The sequence below is a fragment of the Molothrus ater genome, chromosome 36, assembly GCF_012460135.2.
Source record: "Molothrus ater isolate BHLD 08-10-18 breed brown headed cowbird chromosome 36, BPBGC_Mater_1.1, whole genome shotgun sequence".
Classification (NCBI taxonomy): Eukaryota; Metazoa; Chordata; class Aves; order Passeriformes; family Icteridae; genus Molothrus; species Molothrus ater.
This window is the reverse complement of record NC_071663.1, coordinates 38,322-55,101: the sequence shown is the minus strand read 5'-3', so window position 1 is coordinate 55,101 and position 16,780 is coordinate 38,322. Positions and strand designations below refer to the sequence as shown.

Here is a 16,780-nt window from a genome sequence, read left to right as displayed (position 1 = left end):
TTTGGGGACACCGTGGGGGATTTGGGGACGCCTCCGGTGCCCCCCCCGCGGGGTGTGGGTGGGGGGAGGGGCACACACGGGGCCCTGCCCCTCCCCCCCCCCCCCGGTCCGGCCGGTCCAACTGGTTGAACTGGGAGTGGGGGAGGGGCGGGGCCGGGCACGGGCTGGGATTGGGGGGGGGGGGGGGGGGGAACCCCGCGCTGCCCCTCCCCCACCCCTGCCCCTCCCCCCCACCCCCCCCCCCCCCCCCGTTAATCCGCGGCCGCCGGGGCCCCTTAAGAGGCTTAGACCGGGCCCGGGGGGGGAGGGGAGGGACCCAAAAATCACCGCGCCCCTCCCCCCACCCCGAATTCTCACCCCATCCCCCCACACCCCCCAAAATTCCCACCCATCCCCCACTCCCAGCACCCCAAATTTCTCACACCCACCCTCCCCCACCCCCCCACAAAAGCCCCTCCCCCTTTTTTTTTTTTTTGGCGTCACCCCAATTTATTTGGGGTCCCCATTCCAGATGTTGGGGTCTCTTCCAGATGTTGGGGGTCCCCACCCCTGCACTTGGGGTCCCCATCCCAGATGTTCACGTCCCCGTTCCAGATGTTGGGGGTTTTCACCCGGATTTCCCCGGGCTCCCCGTTCCAGATGTTGGGGGGGGGTGTCTCTTCCAGATGTTGGGGGTCCCCACCCCTGACCATGGGGTCCTCATCCAGATGTTGACGCCTCTGCTCACGTTCTGGGGGGGGGTCGTCCCATCACCCTCCAAGGGTCCCCATCCAGATGTTGGGGGCGCCCATGCCGGCCTTGAGGGTCTCCGTCCAGATGTTGGGATCCCCATTCCAGATGTTGATGTCCCCATTCCAGATGTTGGGGTCCTCACCAGGACCCTCCCAACATGGGGGATCCCCATTCCAGATGTTGGGGTCCCGACCTTGGGGGTCCCCATTCCAGATATGGGCGTCCCCATCCAGATGTTGGGATCCCTCCCCCAACCCCCCCTCCCCCCACCCTGGGCGTGGCTACGACCCCTCCTCGGCCCCTCCCCCCAGGAACTCTCCAATCAGCTTGGCCAGGAGGCGGGGCCTCTCCTCGGGCAGCCAATGGGAGGCGCCGGGCAGGAGGCGGAGGCGGGCAGAGGGGCGGAGCCAGCGCAGGTGGGCGGGGCCAAGGCGCGGGTCCAGGAAGGCGTCGCGGGAGCCCCAGAGCAGCAGCGTGGGGGGAGGGGGCGGCTCCCGGGGGATGGGCGTGGCCCTGGAAAGGGGGGGAGGGGACAGGTGAGGGACACCTGGGGACACCTTGGGGACACCTGGGGACAGGTGAGGGACACCTGGGGACAGGTGAGGGACACTTGGGGACAGGTCAGGGACACCTGGGGGGACATGGGGACACCTTGGGGACAGGTGAGGGACACCTGTGGGCAGCTGGGATCATCCCAAACCCAACTGGGAACACCCAGTGGGGTCCCACCACCCAACTGGGAGCACCCAAACCCAACTGGGATCCCCCAAACCCAATTGGGATCGTTCCAAACCCAACCGAGAGCACCCAATGGGGTCCCACCACCCAACTGGGATCATTCCAAACCCAACTGAGACCACCCAACCCAAGAGAACCCAACTGGGAGCACCCAAACCCAACTGGGATCATCCAAACCCAACTGGAAGAACCCACACCCAACTGGAGCCACACAATGGGGTGCCACCCCCCAACTGGGAGAACCCAAACCCAACTGGGACCACCCAACCCAAGAGAACCCAACTGGGAGCACCCAAACCCAACTGGGAGAACCCAAACCCAACTGGGGTCACCCAATGGGGTCCCACCCCCCAGGCGGGGTCACCCAATGGGGTCCCACCCCCCAGGCGGGGTCACCCAATGGGGTCCCACCCCCCAGGCGGGGTCGCCCAATGGGGTCCCACCCCCCAGGCGGGGTCACCCAATGGGGCGGTCCCGCCCACCGGAAGAGGTTGCGGTAGTAGTGGATGGGGGGGCTGAGCCCCCCGGGCTGGGAGAGGCCGAACAGGTACGAGTCGAGCTCCTGCTCCGAGAGGCGCCGGGCCGGGTCCTGGATGCCGGTCTGGGCGCTGGTCAGGAACCACCGCACCAGCTGGGGACACGGGGGACACCCAAAATTGGGGCCAGGACCCCGAAAATTGGGGACAAAATGGGAGGAATGATGAGAAAATGGAGGATGTGAGGTCTGGGTGACATCAAGGCTCCCAAAAAGGGAGACCCCGAAAGTTGGGGAAAAAATGGGGGAAATCGGGGCTGAGGGGGGGGTAGGACCCCAAAAATTTGGGGATAAAATGGGGACAAAATGGAGGTTGGGTGGTGCCAGGATCCCCAAAATTGGGGACAAAATGGGGGAAATGGAGCTGGGGGGCACCAAACCCCCAAAACTGGGGACAAACAGGGGGACACGAGGTCTGGGTGACACCAAACCCCCGAAATTGGGGACAAAGAGGGGGACAAAGCTTTGGGGTTGGGCATCGCCCCTTTGGGGACTTGTTGAGGAGCTCCTTGGGGTGGGACAGGGCACCGAGGGGACAGGGAGGGGACAGGGAGGGGACAGGGAGGGGACAGAGGGGACAGGGAGGGGACAGAGGGGATAGAGGGGATAGAGGGGACAGAGGGGACAGGGAGGGGACAGAGGGGACAGAGGGGACAGGGAGGGGACAGAGGGGACAGGGAGGGAATGGAGGGCACAGAGGGGACAGGCAGGTGACAGGGAGGGGACAGAGGGGACAGGGAGGGGATAGAGGGGACAGGGAGGGGATAGAGGGGACAGAGGGGACAGGGAGGGGACAGGGAGGGGACAGAGGGGACAGTCTGACCTGGAAGTCGGCCAGGGACAGCAGCAGCTCGGGCAGCCAGGGCAGCTGGAACAGGAACATGTAACAGGAACGGAGCAGCTGCGACGGGTGACGGGCGGTGAAGGCTGGCACAGGGACAGGGAGGGGACACCGTGGGGACAGGGCCACCGGGGGGACAGGGACACCTCCAATGTCACCAATATCCCCAATCCCCCCAGTGTCCCCAGTATCCCCAATGCCCCCAATGTCGCCAATGTCCCCAACATCCCCATTGTCCCCGCTGTCCCCTCGTGTCCCCAGTGTCCCCAATATCCCCTCGTGTCCCCAGAGTCCCCACTGTCCCTGCTGTCCCCTCGTGTCCCCAATGTCCTCAATATCCCCTCGTGTCCCCAATGTCGCCAATGTCCCAATGTCCCAAACATCCCCAATGTCCCCAATATCTCCTCGTGTCCCCAGTGTCCCCAATGCCCCCATTACCCCAAATGTCCCCAGTGTCCCCAATATCCCCAATCCCCTCAATATCCCCTCATGTCCCCAATGTCCCCACTGTCCCCAGTGCCCAGTCCCCAATGTCCCCAATATCCAGTGTCCCCAATGCCCCCATTACCCCAAATGTCCCCAGTGTCCCCAATATCCCCAATGTCCTCAACGTCACCAGTGTCCCCAGTGTCCCCAACATTCCCAAGTGTCCCCAATGTCCCCATTTTCCCGAATGTCCCCAATGTCCCCCATATCCCCTTGTGTCCCCAGTGTCCCCAATGCCCTCAATGTCCCAAACATCCCCACTGTCCCCAACACCCCCTCTGTCCCCTCTGTCCCCCCCGTTGTCACCTGCCATCACGCCCCTGTGGGGCGCGTCCATCACCACCAGCTTCTCCACCAGCCGGGGGTGGCTCGAGGCCACCTCCCAGGCCAGGACCCCTCCCCAGTCGTGTCCCACCAGGACGCAGCGCGGGGAGGCCGCCGGCGTCCCCAGGGCCTCGATGACGTCGCGGATGTCCCCGAGGAGCAGCTCCAGCCGGTAGCTGTCCCTGCCCGGCGGCTTCTCCGAGTCCCCGTAGCCGCGCAGGTCCAGGGCCACCACCCGGAACCGGGCGCTGAACTCCTGCATCAGGTGGCGCCAGCAGAACCTGGGGACAGCCGGGGACAGCGGTGACACCTTGGGGACACCGGGGACAGCGGTGACACCTTGGGGACAACGGTGACACCTTGGGGACACCAGGGGGATGGGGGCACGGGGGGTGGTGGGGACACCTGGGGGACACAGGGACAAGAGCTTGGGGACACCTTGGGGGACCCATGGGAGACCTGGGAGACACCTGGGGACACCTGGGAACTCTTGGGGACACTCAGGGACACCTTGGGGGACCCGTGGGAGACCCAGGTGACATCTGAGGACCCCTGGGGACACTTTGGGGACGCTTTGGGGACACTTTGGGGCCCCTCGGTGGCACTGACCAGTTCTGGGGGAAGCCGTGGAGCAGCAGCATCAGGGGGGCACCGGGGGGACCCCGAGTGACGTAATGGAGGCGCAGCCCCGAGCTCTGGGGACACCGGAGGGACATTGGGGTGACACAGGGGACATTGGGGGGGTGGGGACACCCCCAAATCAAACCCTCAAGTCCCCCAACCCCTCCCACCCCTAAACCCCCTCAGGACCCCCCAAAACCCTTCCCAAATCCCCCTAAAATGTCCCCAAATCAACGCCAGGACCCCCCCCAAAACCGCCCAGGACCCCCCCCCCAAAGACCCACCCAAGACCCCCCAGACCCCAGACCGGGCCCCCCCAGACCCCCCCCAAATCCCCCCTAAATCCCCCTAAAATCCCCCCGGGACCCCCCAAAATCCCCCCTAAATCCCCCTAAAATCCTCCTAAAACGCCCCCAAATCTACGCCAGGACCCCCCCAAAACCGCCCAGGACCCCCCAGGACCCCCCCAGACCCCCCCCATACACCCCAAATCCCCCTCAAGTCCCCCAAAACCCCCACCCAAATCCCCTCAGGACCCCCCAAAGCCCCCCCCAAATCCCCCTAAATGTCCCTAAAACGCCCCCAAATCAACGCCAGGCCCCCTGGAATTTCCCCAGGACCGCCCCAAAACCGCCCAGGACCCCCCAGACCCCCCCCTAAATCCCCCTAAAACGCCCCCAAATCAACGCCAGGACCCGCCCAAAGCCGCCCAGGACCCCCCCAGGACCCCCCAAACCCCCCCCAAATCCCCCAACCCACCCCCCCCAAACCCCCTCAGGACCTCCCAAAATCCCCCCGGGACCCCCCCCAAAATCCCCCCTAAATCCCCCTAAAATCCCCCTAAAACGCCCCCAAATCAACGCCAGGACCCCCCCAAGACCCCCCAGGACCCCCCAGCCCGGCCCCCCCGTACCCCGAGCCGCAGGTGCCGGTGCTCCCCGAAGGCGCCGTCGCTCAGCCCGGGCGGGGCCGCGTCCCGGCGCTGCCGGCCGAGGGTGGCGCGGGGCCCGCGGCGCAGCAGCAGCGCCAGCGCCCAGAGCGCGAAGGCCGCGCCCGAGGCCACCGCGGCCACCGCGAGGCCGCCCCGGGCCAGGAGAGCCCGCAGGGACAGCAGGAGACGCGTGGGGGCCAGGAGGAGCGAGAGCAGGCGGCGAGGCATGGGGACAGCTGGGGACAGAGGGACACGGGGACATGGGGACAGGGGGACAGAGGGACATGGGGACAGAGGGACATGGGGACAGCTGGGGACAGAGGGACAGCTGGGGACAGAGGGACAGCTGGGGACAGAGGGACATGGGGACAGCTGGGGACAGCTGGGACAGAGGGACAGCTGGGGACATGGGGACATGGGGACAGCTGGGGACAGAGGGACAGCTGGGGACAGAGGGACAGCTGGGGACAGGACAGCTGGGGACAGAGGGACATGGGGACATGGGGACAGAGGGACAGGGGGACATGGGGACAGCTGGGGACAGAGGGACACGGGGACATGGGGACAGCTGGGGACAGAGGGACAGGGGGACATGGGGACAGAGGGACATGGGGACAGAGGGACAGCGGGGGACGGAGGGACAGAGGGACATGGGGACAGCTGGGGACAGAGGGACAGCGGGGGACGGAGGGACAGAGGGACACGGGGACAGCTGGGGACAGAGGGACATGGGGACAGCTGGGGACAGCTGGGGACAGAGGGACATGGGGACATGGGGACAGAGGGACATGGGGACAGCTGGGGACAGCGAGGACAGCAGGGACACCTGGGGGGACAGAGGGACATGGGGACAGCTGGGGACAGAGGGACACGGGGACAGCTGGGGACAATGTAGGAACAATGTAGGGACACTGCAGGCACACCTGGATCTCCCATCCCCAAGGTGTCCCCTACGGCAGGGTGGCCTCGTCACCAATGTCCCATGTCCCCAGGGTGTCCCCATGCCAGGGTGGCCCTGTCCCCAGAGTGTCCCCATTGTCCCCAGAGTGTCCCCATTGCCCCCAGGCTGTCCCCACCTTGTCCCCATTGTCCCCAAAGGCCTCAGGGTCTCCCCAAAGTCCCCTTGGTGTCCCCATTGTCCCCACCTTGTGCCCATTGTCCCCAGAGTGTCCCCAAAGCCCCCAGAGTGTCCCCACTGTCCCCAAAGCCCCCAGAGTGTCCCCACTGTCCCCAAAGCCCTCAGGGTGTCCCCAAAGTCCCTTCAGGGTCCCCAAAGTCCCCTGGGTGTCCCCATTGTCCCCACAGTGTCCCCACGGCCTCCACAGTGTCCCCATTGTCCCCAAAGGCCCCACAGTGTCCCCAAGGCCCCCAGGGTGTCCCCACTGTCCCCACCTTGTCCCCAAGGCCACTGCGGTGCCGTTCCCGGGCTGTGCCACCACCTGTCCCAGTTCCCGGCTGTCACCGCCCCCGGGTGGCAGCGTCAGGGTGTCACCACCACCCCCAGGGTGTCACCACCACCCCCAGGGTGTCCCCGTTCCTTGGGTGTCACCACCCCCAGGGTGTCACCATTGTCCGGGTGTCACCACCTCCCTGGGTGTCCCCGTTCCTTGGATGTCGCCATCCCCAAGGTGTCACCACGTCCTGAGTGTCACCACCCCCAGGATGTCCCCATTGTCCCGGTGCCACCTGGTCCTGAGTGTCACCACGCCCAGGGTGGCACTGTCAGGGATGTCCCCACCCCCTGGGTGTCCCCATTGTCCCGATGTCACCACCCCCAGAATGTTCCCCATTCCCTGGTTGTCACCATTGTCCCCGTGTCCCCACTGTCCGGGTGTCACCACCCCTGGGTGTCCCCCACCAGGAGTGTCACCACTCCCAGGGTCTGACGCCACGTGTGGTCACCATGGTCTGGGTGTCCCCACCCCAGGGTGTCACCATTGTCCCAGTGTCCCATTCCCAGGATGCCACTGTCAGGAGTGTCCCCATTGTCCCTGTGTCACCGTTGTCCAGGTGTCCCCTATTCCCTGGGTGTCACCCTTGGGTGTCCCCATGGTCCCGGTGTCCCCACTGTCTGAGTGTCCCCACCCTTGGGTGTCCCCACCCTTGGGTGTCCCCACTGTCCGGGTGTCCCCACCCCAGGGTGGCACCGCCACAGCCCTGAGGTGCCACATCCGGGGCTGACCCCTGGGCGTGTCCCTGTCGCGGTGTCCTTGTCACGACTTGTCACGACATGTCACGACATCGGGGTGGCCCTGTCCCCGAGGATGTCCCTGCCACTGTGTCCTTGTCACGACATGTCACGACATCGGGGTGGCCCTGTCCCCGAGGATGTCCCTGCCACTGTGTCCTTGTCACGACATGTCACGACATCGGGGTGGCTCTGTCACAGGGGGGGTGTCCCTGTCCCCACGGGGGTGTCCCTGTCCCCACGGGGCTGTCGCGACATTGGGGTGTCCCTGAGGTGTCCCTGTCCCCACGGGCTGTCGCGACATTGGGGTGTCCCTGTCCCTGAGGTGTCCCTGTCACGGTGTCCTTGTCACGACATCGGGGTGTCCCTGTCCCCGAGGGTGCTCCTGTCGCGGTGTCCTGGTCACCACGACATGTCACGACATTGAAGTGTCCCCGTCCTTGGCGCCGTCTCCCTCCCCGGCGGCGCTGTCGCGACATTGAGCTGTCCTTGTCCTTGTCGCCGCTGCGGGGCTCTCCCGATCCCGCCCCTATCGCGACATCCCCGCCCTGTGTCCCCTCCCCCGCCGTGTCCCCGCCCCTATCGCGACATTGCTCCGTCCCCCCCGCTCGCGGGGCTTTTCCCGCCGCCTCTATCGCGACATCGCGGGGCTCCCGCCGCCATCACCGACCTGTCGCGACAGCGGGGGGGTCCCGGGGGGAATTTCTGTCGCCTCTGTCGCGATCGCGGCGCTGCCACCGCCCCCGCCCCCCCCAGCGCCGCTTCCGCCTCAAACCGCGCTGGCCCCGCCCCCGAGCGCCGATTGGACAGCGCGGGAAAGGGGGTGGAGCAACCCGGGACCAACCAATGAGAGCGCGAGGGGCGTGGCCCGGACCTCCCGAGGGGCGGGGCCGTTTGTGGGCGGAGTTGGGGCATTTTGGGTGATTTTTTGGTTTTTTCTCCTTTTTTTCCACTTTTTGGTGGCGTTTTTTGGCTTTTCCCCGTTTCTCCTTTTAATTTCATTTTTTTTGCCACTTTCTCGTCTTTTGGGGCCTTTTTATCCTCACAATTTTTATTTATTTTTAATATTTGGACCTTTTTTTTCCTATTTTTTAAATTTTTGCCCCCCTCCCTTTTTCAGTCAATTTTCCCTCCATTATTTTAATATTTTTGGCCATTTTAAAACTTTGGTTTTTTTGGGCCTCTTCTCATTTTTCTGTTTTCCCCCCAATTTTCCCCTTTCCCCCTTTTCACAAATTTAAACCCTAAAAAATTTAAAAATCCAATTGAAAAAATTCAATTTAAATTTAAAAAAATCTCAATTTCTGTCAATTTGAGACTTTCCATTTCTCAAACTTCACTTTTAAAAATCTCAATTTTTGGCCATTTCAGGTCAAATTTTGATTTTTTAAAATAAAAAAAAAATTTCAATTTAAATTTTGGTTTGAAAACATCAAAACTTCCACTTTTAAAAGTCTCAATTTCTGTCGACTTCTATCAAAATTTTCAAAATTTGGATTTGAAATTCTCAATTTCTGTCGATTTCCACTGAAACCTTCAAAATTTAAAATTTAAAATTCCAATTTCTGCCAACTTTCACTTAAATATTGAAAAATTTGGATTTTAAGTCGCCAATTTCTGCCGATTTCCACTGAAATATTCAAAATTGAAATTTTTAATTCCCAATTTCTGGGGATTTCAACTCCCTTAAATTCCCCTTTTAATTCAAATATTTGTAATTTTAATTCCCATTTTTTTCCCCTTTCCCGCCCATTTTTTTTTCCCCCTCCCCCTCCCCTTTTAAATTTTTTTGGGGGATTTTTGGGATAAAAAACCTGAAAAATTCTTTTTTTTTTTTTTTTTGTTGTTTTTTTGGTGTTTTTTTATACAAAACCAAACTCGCAGCGTTTTTTATTCCACGATCGGCGAAACCCCGGCGGGGAAAAAAACCCAACCCAAATAAAATTAATTAATTATTAATAATTAATCCAACCCCGGGGGGGGGGGAGGGGGAAACGGGGAGAATTCCCGGGATTTTGGGTAAAAAGGGGTCGAGAAATAATAAAAAAATGGGAATTAAAATAGGAAAAAAATGGGAATTATTTAAAAATAAAATAAAATAAAAATCCGGGCGTGGCGGCGATTTTGGGGGGAAAAGGGGGAGGGGAGGGAGGGGAAAAGGGGGGAAAGAGGGAGAAAATTTAAAAAATTAAAAATTCATAAAAAATGGGGGAAATGGGGGAAAAATGGGGGAAAAAGGGGGGAAAAAAGGGGGGAAAAAGGGGGGAAAAATGGGAATTTTGAAGGAAGAAATTCAAATTAAAATGAGGAAAAGAGGAAAAGCAAAAAAGGAATTGAAGGGGAAAATAAAAATGGAATTAAAGGGGGGAAACGATAAAAAATCAGGGAAAATAAAAAAGGGAAAGGGATGGGAGGAGGAAAAAAGAAAAAAAAAAGGGAAAATTGTTAAAAATGTAGAAAAATGGGAAAAAAAAAGAAAATGAGAAAAAAGGGGTGGAAAAGGAAAAAAAAAAGAAAAAAAGAAAAGAAGGAAAAAATCAGGGATAAAAGGAAAAAAAAACCAAAGAAAGTGAAAAGAAAAAATTGGGGGAAAATTTGAAAAAAAAACCAGAAAAAATCAGGAAAAAATTGAGAAAAATCAGGAGAAAAATAAGAAAAAATCAGGGAAAAATGGAAAAAAAGCAGGAAAAAAAGGAGAAAAATCAGGAGAAAATAAGAAAAAAATCAGGGAAAAATAAGAAAAAATCAGGGAAAAATGGGAAAAAAAAGCAGGAAAAAAGGAGAAAAATCAGGAGAAAAATAAGAAAAAAATCAGGGAAAAATGGAGAAAAATCAGGAAAAAATAAGGAAAAAAAGGGAAAAAAAGGGAAAAAAAGGGAAAAATTAGAGAGAAACAAATCAGTGGAGAAATTGAAAAAATGAGGGGGAAAATTGAAAATTAACAGGAGAAAAATTGAAAAAAACCCAGAAAAAACAAAAAAAAAAATCAGGGAAAAATGAAAAAAAAAATCAGGAAAAACAAAAAAAATCAGGAAAAAAAAAATCAGGAAAATTTTTCAAAAATTGGGGAAAAATGGGAAAAAATCAGGGAAAAAAGGGAATTTTTGGGAAAGGGAGGGAATTTCAAAAGGAGGGGGAAAATGGGAAAAGGTGAAGGGGGGGGAGTCCCTGAGGCCGCGGGTGGGGGAGGGGCCGCGCCCCTCCCCCCATCCCCCCTCCCCCCCCAATTCCTCCCCAAAAAGCCCCAAATCCGCCCAAATCCACCCCAAAAAAAAAAAAAAAAAAATCGGGAATTTTTGGGGGTTTTTTTTCCCATTTTTTTCGCCGCCGTTGGGGAAAAAAAAAACCCCACAAAAAAAATTCCCGAAAAAATCAAAATTTGAATGAAAATCCCAGGAATTCCCAGGAATTCTGGTGGGTTTTTGTTTTTTTTTGGTGTGAAAAAAGGGAAAAAAGGGGAAAATAAAGAAAAAAAACCTTGGAATTCCGGGGTAAGGCAGCCCCGCCCCCGCTCCCATTCCCGAATTTTTTCCGATATTTAACGGAGAGTCCGAACTTTTTTTGCTTTTTTTTGGGTTTTTTTTCGGGTTTTTTTTTCATTTTTTTGTCTTTTTTTTTTTTGGCCAGGAAAAAAGAAAAAGAAAAAAAAAAAAAAACCAAAAAAAAAAAAGAGGGAAAAAGAGAGAAAAAAAAAAAAAAAAAAAAGGAAAAATTTTTTTTTCTTTTTTTTTTTTTTTGGATATTTTTCCACCTTTTTTTTTTCTTTTTTTTTTTTTTTTTTTTTTTCTTTCCTTTTCCGGGTTTTTATTTTTTGGTTTTTTTTTTTTTTTTATTAATTTCTTTTTTTTATTTTTTTTTTTCTGTTTTTTCTTTTTTTCTTTTTTTTGGGAAAAGTCAAAATTCCCGGCCGGAGTCGCCTCTCCTAGAAAAGATTCTCCTCGAAAATGGCCAAGAGGTCGCTCTGGAAGTTCATGTCGATCGTCGCCGCCATCTGCAACAAAAAAAGGGCAAAAAATGGGAAAAAATGGGAAAAAAAAGGAAAAAAAAAAATCCAGGCAATTTTTTCCCAATTTTTTGGGGGAATTTTGGGGCATTTCAGAGGAATTTTGGGCATTTTTTGGGGGATTTATTTCATTTTTATTGGGAATTTCTGGGGTTTTTTTTTGGTAATTTCTGGGTTTTTGGGGTCATCTCTGGCTTTTATTTTTTGGGGTAATTTTGGGCTTTTTTGGGTCATTTTTAGATTTTTTTGGGGTCATTTTTTAGGTAATTTTTGGGGTTTTTTGGGTCATTTCCAGAATTGTTAGGGACATTTCTGGCCTTTAGTTTTTGCATTTTTGGGGTAATTTTGAGCATTTTTTGGGTCATTTTTAGATTTTTTTGGGGTCATTTTTTTGGTAATTTTTGGGTTTTTTTGGGGGTCATTTCCAGATTTTTTTGGGGTCATCTCTGGCTTTTATCTTTTGCATTTTTAGGGTAATTTTGGGGTTTTTTTGGGTCATTTCAGGGGGATTTTGGGCATTTTTGGGTCATTTTTGGGGTATTTTTTTTCATTTTTATTGGGAATTTCTGGGGGTTTTTGTTGGTAATTTCTGGATTTTTTTGGGTCATCTCTGGCTTTTATTTTTTGCATTTTTGGGGTAATTTTGAGCATTTTTTGGGTCATTTTTAGATTTGTTTTGGGGCATTTTTTAGGTCATTTTTGGGTTTTTTTTTTGGGTAACTTCTGGATTTTTTTGGGGGTATTTTCCAGATTTTTGTGCCCCTTTTCTGTGAATATTCCGATTATTCCCCTCATTTTCAGGGCCCCTTTTTTGGGAATATTCTGATTATTCCCCCCCATTTTCCGTGAATATTCCAATTATTCCCCCATTTTTCATGACCCTTTTTCCACGAATATTCCGATTATTCTCCCCATCTTTTGTGCCCCTTTTCTGTGAATTTCCCCCCATTTTTTCTGCCCCTTTTTCTGTGAATATTCTCATTATTCCCCTCATTTTCAGGTCCCCTTTTTTGGGAATTTCCCCCCATTTTTCATGACCCCTTTTCTGTGAATATTCTGATTATTCTCCCCATTTTTTTTGCACCTTTTCTCTGAATTTCTCCCCATTTTCAGGGCCCCTTTTCCGTGAATATTCTGATTATTCCCCCCATTTTCAGGTCCCCTTTTCTGTGAATTTCCCTCCACTTTTTGTGCCCCTTTTCCATGAATATTCCGATTATTCCCCCCATTTTTCATGACCCTTTTTCTGTGAATATTCTGATTATTTCCCCCATTTTCAGGGCCCCTTTTTTGGGAATTTCCCCTCATTTTCAGGGCCCCTTTTCTGTGAATTTCCCCCCATTTTTTGTGCCCCTTTTCTGTGAATATTCTGATTATTCCCTCCATTTTTTGTGCACCTTTCCTGTGAATTTCCACCCATTTTTCATGACCCCTTTTCCGTGAATAATTCTATTATTCCCCCCATTTTTTGTGCCCCTTTTCTGTGAATTTCCCCCCATTTTTTCTGCCCTTTTTCTGTGAATATTCTCATTATTCCCCTCATTTTCAGGTCCCCTTTTCTGTGAATTTCCCCCCATTTTTTCTGCCCCTTTTCTGTAAATATTCTGATTATTCCCCCCATTTTTTGTGCCCCTTTTCTGTGAATTTCCCCCCATTTTTTCTGCCCTTTTCCTGTGAATATTCTGATTATTTCCCCCATTTTCAGGGCCCCTTTTTTGGGAATTTCCCCTCATTTTCAGGGCCCCTTTTCTATGAATTTCCCCCATTTTTTCGTGCCCCTTTTCCATGAATATTCCGATTATTCCCCCCCATTTTTCATGACCCTTTTTCTGTGAATATTCTGATTATTCCCCCCATTTTTTGTGCCCCTTTTCTGTGAATTTCCCCCCATTTTTTCTGCCCCTTTTCTGTGAATATTCTGATTATTCCCCCATTTTTTGTGCACCTTTCCTGTGAATTTCCACCCATTTTTTGTGCCCCTTTTCCATGAATATTCCGATTATCCCCCCCATTTTTCATGACCCTTTTTCTGTGAATATTCCGATTATTTCCCCCCATTTTTTCGTGCCCCTTTTCCGTGAATATTCCGATAATTCCCCCATTTTTCATGACCCTTTTTCTGTGAATATTCTGATTATTCCCCCCATTTTCAGGGCCCCTTTTCTGTGAATATTCTGATTATTCCCCCCATTTTCAGGTCCCCTTTTCTGTGATTTTCCCTCCATTTTTTGTGCCCCTTTTCCGTGAATATTCCGATAATTCCCCCATTTTTCATGACCCTTTTTCTGTGAATATTCTGATTATTTCCCCCATTTTCAGGGCCCCTTTTTTGGGAATTTCCCCTCATTTTCAGGGCCCCTTTTCCGTGAATTTCCCCCCATTTTTTGTGCCCCTTTTCTGTGAATATTCTGATTATTCCCCCCATTTTTTGTGCCCCTTTTCTGTGAATTTCCCCCCATTTTTTCTGCCCCTTTTCCGTGAATATTCCGATTATCCCCCCCATTTTTCATGACCCTTTTTCTGTGAATATTCTGATTATTTCCCCCCATTTTTTCGTGCCCCTTTTCCGTGAATATTGCGATAATTCCCCCATTTTTCATGACCCTTTTTCTGTGAATATTCCGATTATTTCCCCCCATTTTTTCTGCCCCTTTTCCATGAATATTCCAATGATTCCCCCCCATTTCTGTCCCCCCTTTTCTGCGCATTTAACCCTTCCCTCACCGCTTCCCTGCGCCTCCTCTCCTGCTCCCTTTTCCGGGCCATTTCCCGCTGCTGGTCCAGCATGGCCTGGGAGGAGCCGCCCGGGCCCGGGGGCTGCGGCGCCGCCGACGCCGCCGAGGCCGCGGGCACCGAGCCGGGCACGGACACCGAGCCGGGCACCGGGACCGAGCCGGGCACCGGGACCGAGCCCGGAGCCGCCGGCGGCTGCTGCTGCTGCTGCTGCTGCTCCTGGCGCCGCCGAACCTCCTCATGCACCCGCCGGGCCTGCTCCAGGGCCTCCTCGTCCTCACGGGACCTGCGGAGTGACCACAGAGTGACCACAGTGACCATCAGTGACCACTGAGTGACCACAGAGTGACCACAGTGACCATTGAGTGACCATCAGTGAGCAGGAACCCCCAGACTGTTCTAGAACCTCCTCGTGCACCCGCCGGGCCTGCTCCAGGGCCTCCTCATCCTCACGGGACCTGGGGAGTGACCACAGAGTGACCAGTGAGTGACCACAGAGTGACCACAGTGACCACTGAGTGACCACAGTGACCATTGAGTGACCACTGAGTGACCACAGTGACCATTGAGTGACCATCCGTGAGCAGGAACCCTACAGGAACCCCCAGACTGTTCTAGAACCTCCTCGTGCACCCGCCGGGCCTGCTCCAGGGCCTCCTCATCCTCATGGGACCTGCAGTGACCATTGACCATGACTGAGTGACCACAGTGCCCAGGACTGCCCAGAAGTGTTTGTGGTGTTCCTGGTGCTGTTTGTGGTGTCTCTGCTGGTGTCTGAGCAGCTCCTGGTGGTGTCTCTGGTGGTGTTTGTGGTGTTTTTGGTGGTGTTTGAGCAGCTCCTGGTGGTGTCTGAGCAGCCCCTGGTGGAGCTCCTGGAGCTCCTGGAGGTGCTTGTGGTGTTCCTGGTGGTGTTTTTGGTGTCTCTGGTGGAGCTCCTGGAGGTGTCTGAGCAGCCCCTGGTGGAGCTCCTGGAGGTGTTTGTGGTATTCCTGGTGGTGTTTTTGGTGTCTCTGGTGGTGTTTGTGGTGGTGTCTGAGCAGCCCCTGGTGGAGCTCCTGGAGGTGTCCGAGCAGCCCCTGGTGGAGCTCCTGGAGCTCCTGGAGGTGTCTGAGCAGCCCCTGGTGGAGCTCCTGGGCGTGTCTGAGCAGCCCCTGGTGGAGCTCCTGGAGGTGTCTGAGCAGCCCCTGGTGGAGCTCCTGGGGGTGTCTGAGCAGCCCCTGGTGGAGCTCCTGGGGGTGTCTGAGCAGCCCCTGGTGGAGCTCCTGGAGGTGTCCGAGCAGCCCCTGGTGGAGCTCCTGGAGGTGTCCGAGCAGCCCCTGGTGGAGCTCCTGGAGCTCCTGGAGGTGTCTGAGCAGCCCCTGGTGGAGCTCCTGGAGCTCCTGGAGGTGTTTGTGGTATTCCTGGTGGTGTTTTTGGTGTCTCTGGTGGTGTTTGTGGTGGTGTCTGAGCAGCCCCCGGTGGAGCTCCTGCCGCTGCCGCTGCCCCCGCAGGCGCCGCCCTCACCTCATCCTCTCCTGCTCCCTCCTGAGCCGCTCCTTCTCGCGCTCCACCTGCTCGGCCTGGGCCTTGAGGGCCTTCTCGCGCTCCTCCTTCTCGCGCGCCGCCCGCTTGAACTGCTCGAAGGAGTCGCTCGAGGACTTGGCCGCCGCCGCCGGCGCCGCCGGGTGCTTCTGCACCAGCGAGGCCCACGAGCCCATGTTCTTGATCTTCAGGTCCTGCAGGAGACAGGGGTCACCGCTGGGCCCAACCACGAGCTCTGGGACCCACCAGGATCCATCAGAGCCGTGCTGGACACCATGGGATCCTCCAGGGGCTCTGTCCTGAGGACCTGGAGCCAACCTGGTGGCATCTCAGGGGCTTCTCTGAGATCCAACCCTGGAGGTCCCTCAGCCTGGTGGCATCTCAGGGGCTTCTCCAGGTTCCTCAGCCTGGTGGCATCTCAGGGGCTTCTCTGAGATCCAACCCTGGAGGTCCCTCAGCCTGGTGGGACCTCAGGGGGTTCTCCAGGTCCCTCAGCCTGGTGGCATCTCAGGGGGTTCTCTGAGATCCAACCTTGGAGGTCTCTCAGCCTGGTGGGATCTCAGGGGCTTCTCCTGCTCCATCAGCCTGGTGGGATCTCAGGGGCTTCTCCAGGTCCCTCAGCCTGGTGGCATCTCAGAAGGTTCTCCCACACCCAACCCTGGAGTTCCCTCAGCCTGGTGGAATCTCAGGGGCTTCTCCAGGTCCCTCAGCCTGGTGGGACCTCAGGGGCTTCTCCCAGATCCAACCACGAGCTCTGGGACCCACCAGGATCCATCAGAGCCGTGCTGGACACCATGGGATCCTCCAGGGGCTCTGTCCCGAGGACCTGGAGCCAACCTGGCGGCATCTCAGGGGCTTCTCCTGCTCCATCAGCCCTGGTGGCATCTCAGGGGCTTCTCTGAGATCCAACCCTGGAGATCCCTGAGCCTGGTGGGACCTCAGGGGCTTCTCCTGCTCCCTCAGCCTGGTGGGATCTCAGGAGGTTCTCAAGGTCCCTCAGCCTGGTGGGATCTCAGGGGGTTCTCCCAGAGCCAACCCTGGTATCCTCCAGGTCCCTCAGCCTGTTTTTTTTTGCCCAAAATTTGGGGTTTTTTCCCGCCAAATTTGGATTTTTTCCCTAAAACTTG

The 16,780-nt window shown here is 55.2% G+C and overlaps 2 protein-coding genes across 3 annotated transcripts in view; both read right to left on the bottom strand.

Moving 5' to 3' along the window:
- Positions 1 to 956: 956 nt before the first annotated feature.
- EPHX3 (epoxide hydrolase 3) lies at positions 957 to 8,196 on the bottom strand. Its single transcript, XM_036400146.2, has 7 exons — positions 8,067 to 8,196; positions 5,191 to 5,444; positions 4,266 to 4,351; positions 3,639 to 3,937; positions 2,829 to 2,932; positions 1,953 to 2,101; positions 957 to 1,245 (listed from the first exon to the last, which is right to left on the bottom strand). Exons 2-7 carry the CDS (start codon positions 5,434 to 5,436, stop codon positions 1,014 to 1,016), a joined length of 1,116 nt encoding a protein of 371 aa, XP_036256039.1. The 5' UTR covers positions 5,437 to 5,444; positions 8,067 to 8,196; the 3' UTR covers positions 957 to 1,013.
- Positions 8,197 to 11,254: 3,058 nt separating this feature from the next.
- BRD4 (bromodomain containing 4) overlaps positions 11,255 to 16,780 on the bottom strand; it is a 36,451-nt gene continuing 30,925 nt past the window's right edge. For both annotated transcript variants that reach the window (XM_036400122.2, XM_036400123.2), the window contains exons 19-21: positions 15,636 to 15,847; positions 14,124 to 14,418; positions 11,255 to 11,387 (exon numbers count right to left, since the gene is read on the bottom strand). In XM_036400122.2, the coding sequence (XP_036256015.1) occupies positions 11,319 to 11,387; positions 14,124 to 14,418; positions 15,636 to 15,847 (576 nt within the window). In that variant the 3' untranslated portion in view covers positions 11,255 to 11,318. The remainder of the gene's footprint in view (positions 11,388 to 14,123; positions 14,419 to 15,635; positions 15,848 to 16,780) is intronic.

Excerpts from the sequence above, each read along its gene's own strand:
- EPHX3 (XM_036400146.2), bottom strand. The coding sequence starts at position 5,436 with ATGCCTCGCCGCCTGCTCTCGCTCCTCCTGGCCCCCACGCGTCTCCTG. Across the intron at positions 3,938-4,265 it reads CACGGCTTCCCCCAGAACTG|GTTCTGCTGGCGCCACCTGA; the intron begins GTCAGTGCCACC and ends GGCTGTCCCCAG. Across the intron at positions 2,933-3,638 it reads CCACAGGGGCGTGATGGCAG|CCTTCACCGCCCGTCACCCG; the intron begins GTGACAACGGGG and ends TCCCTGTGCCAG.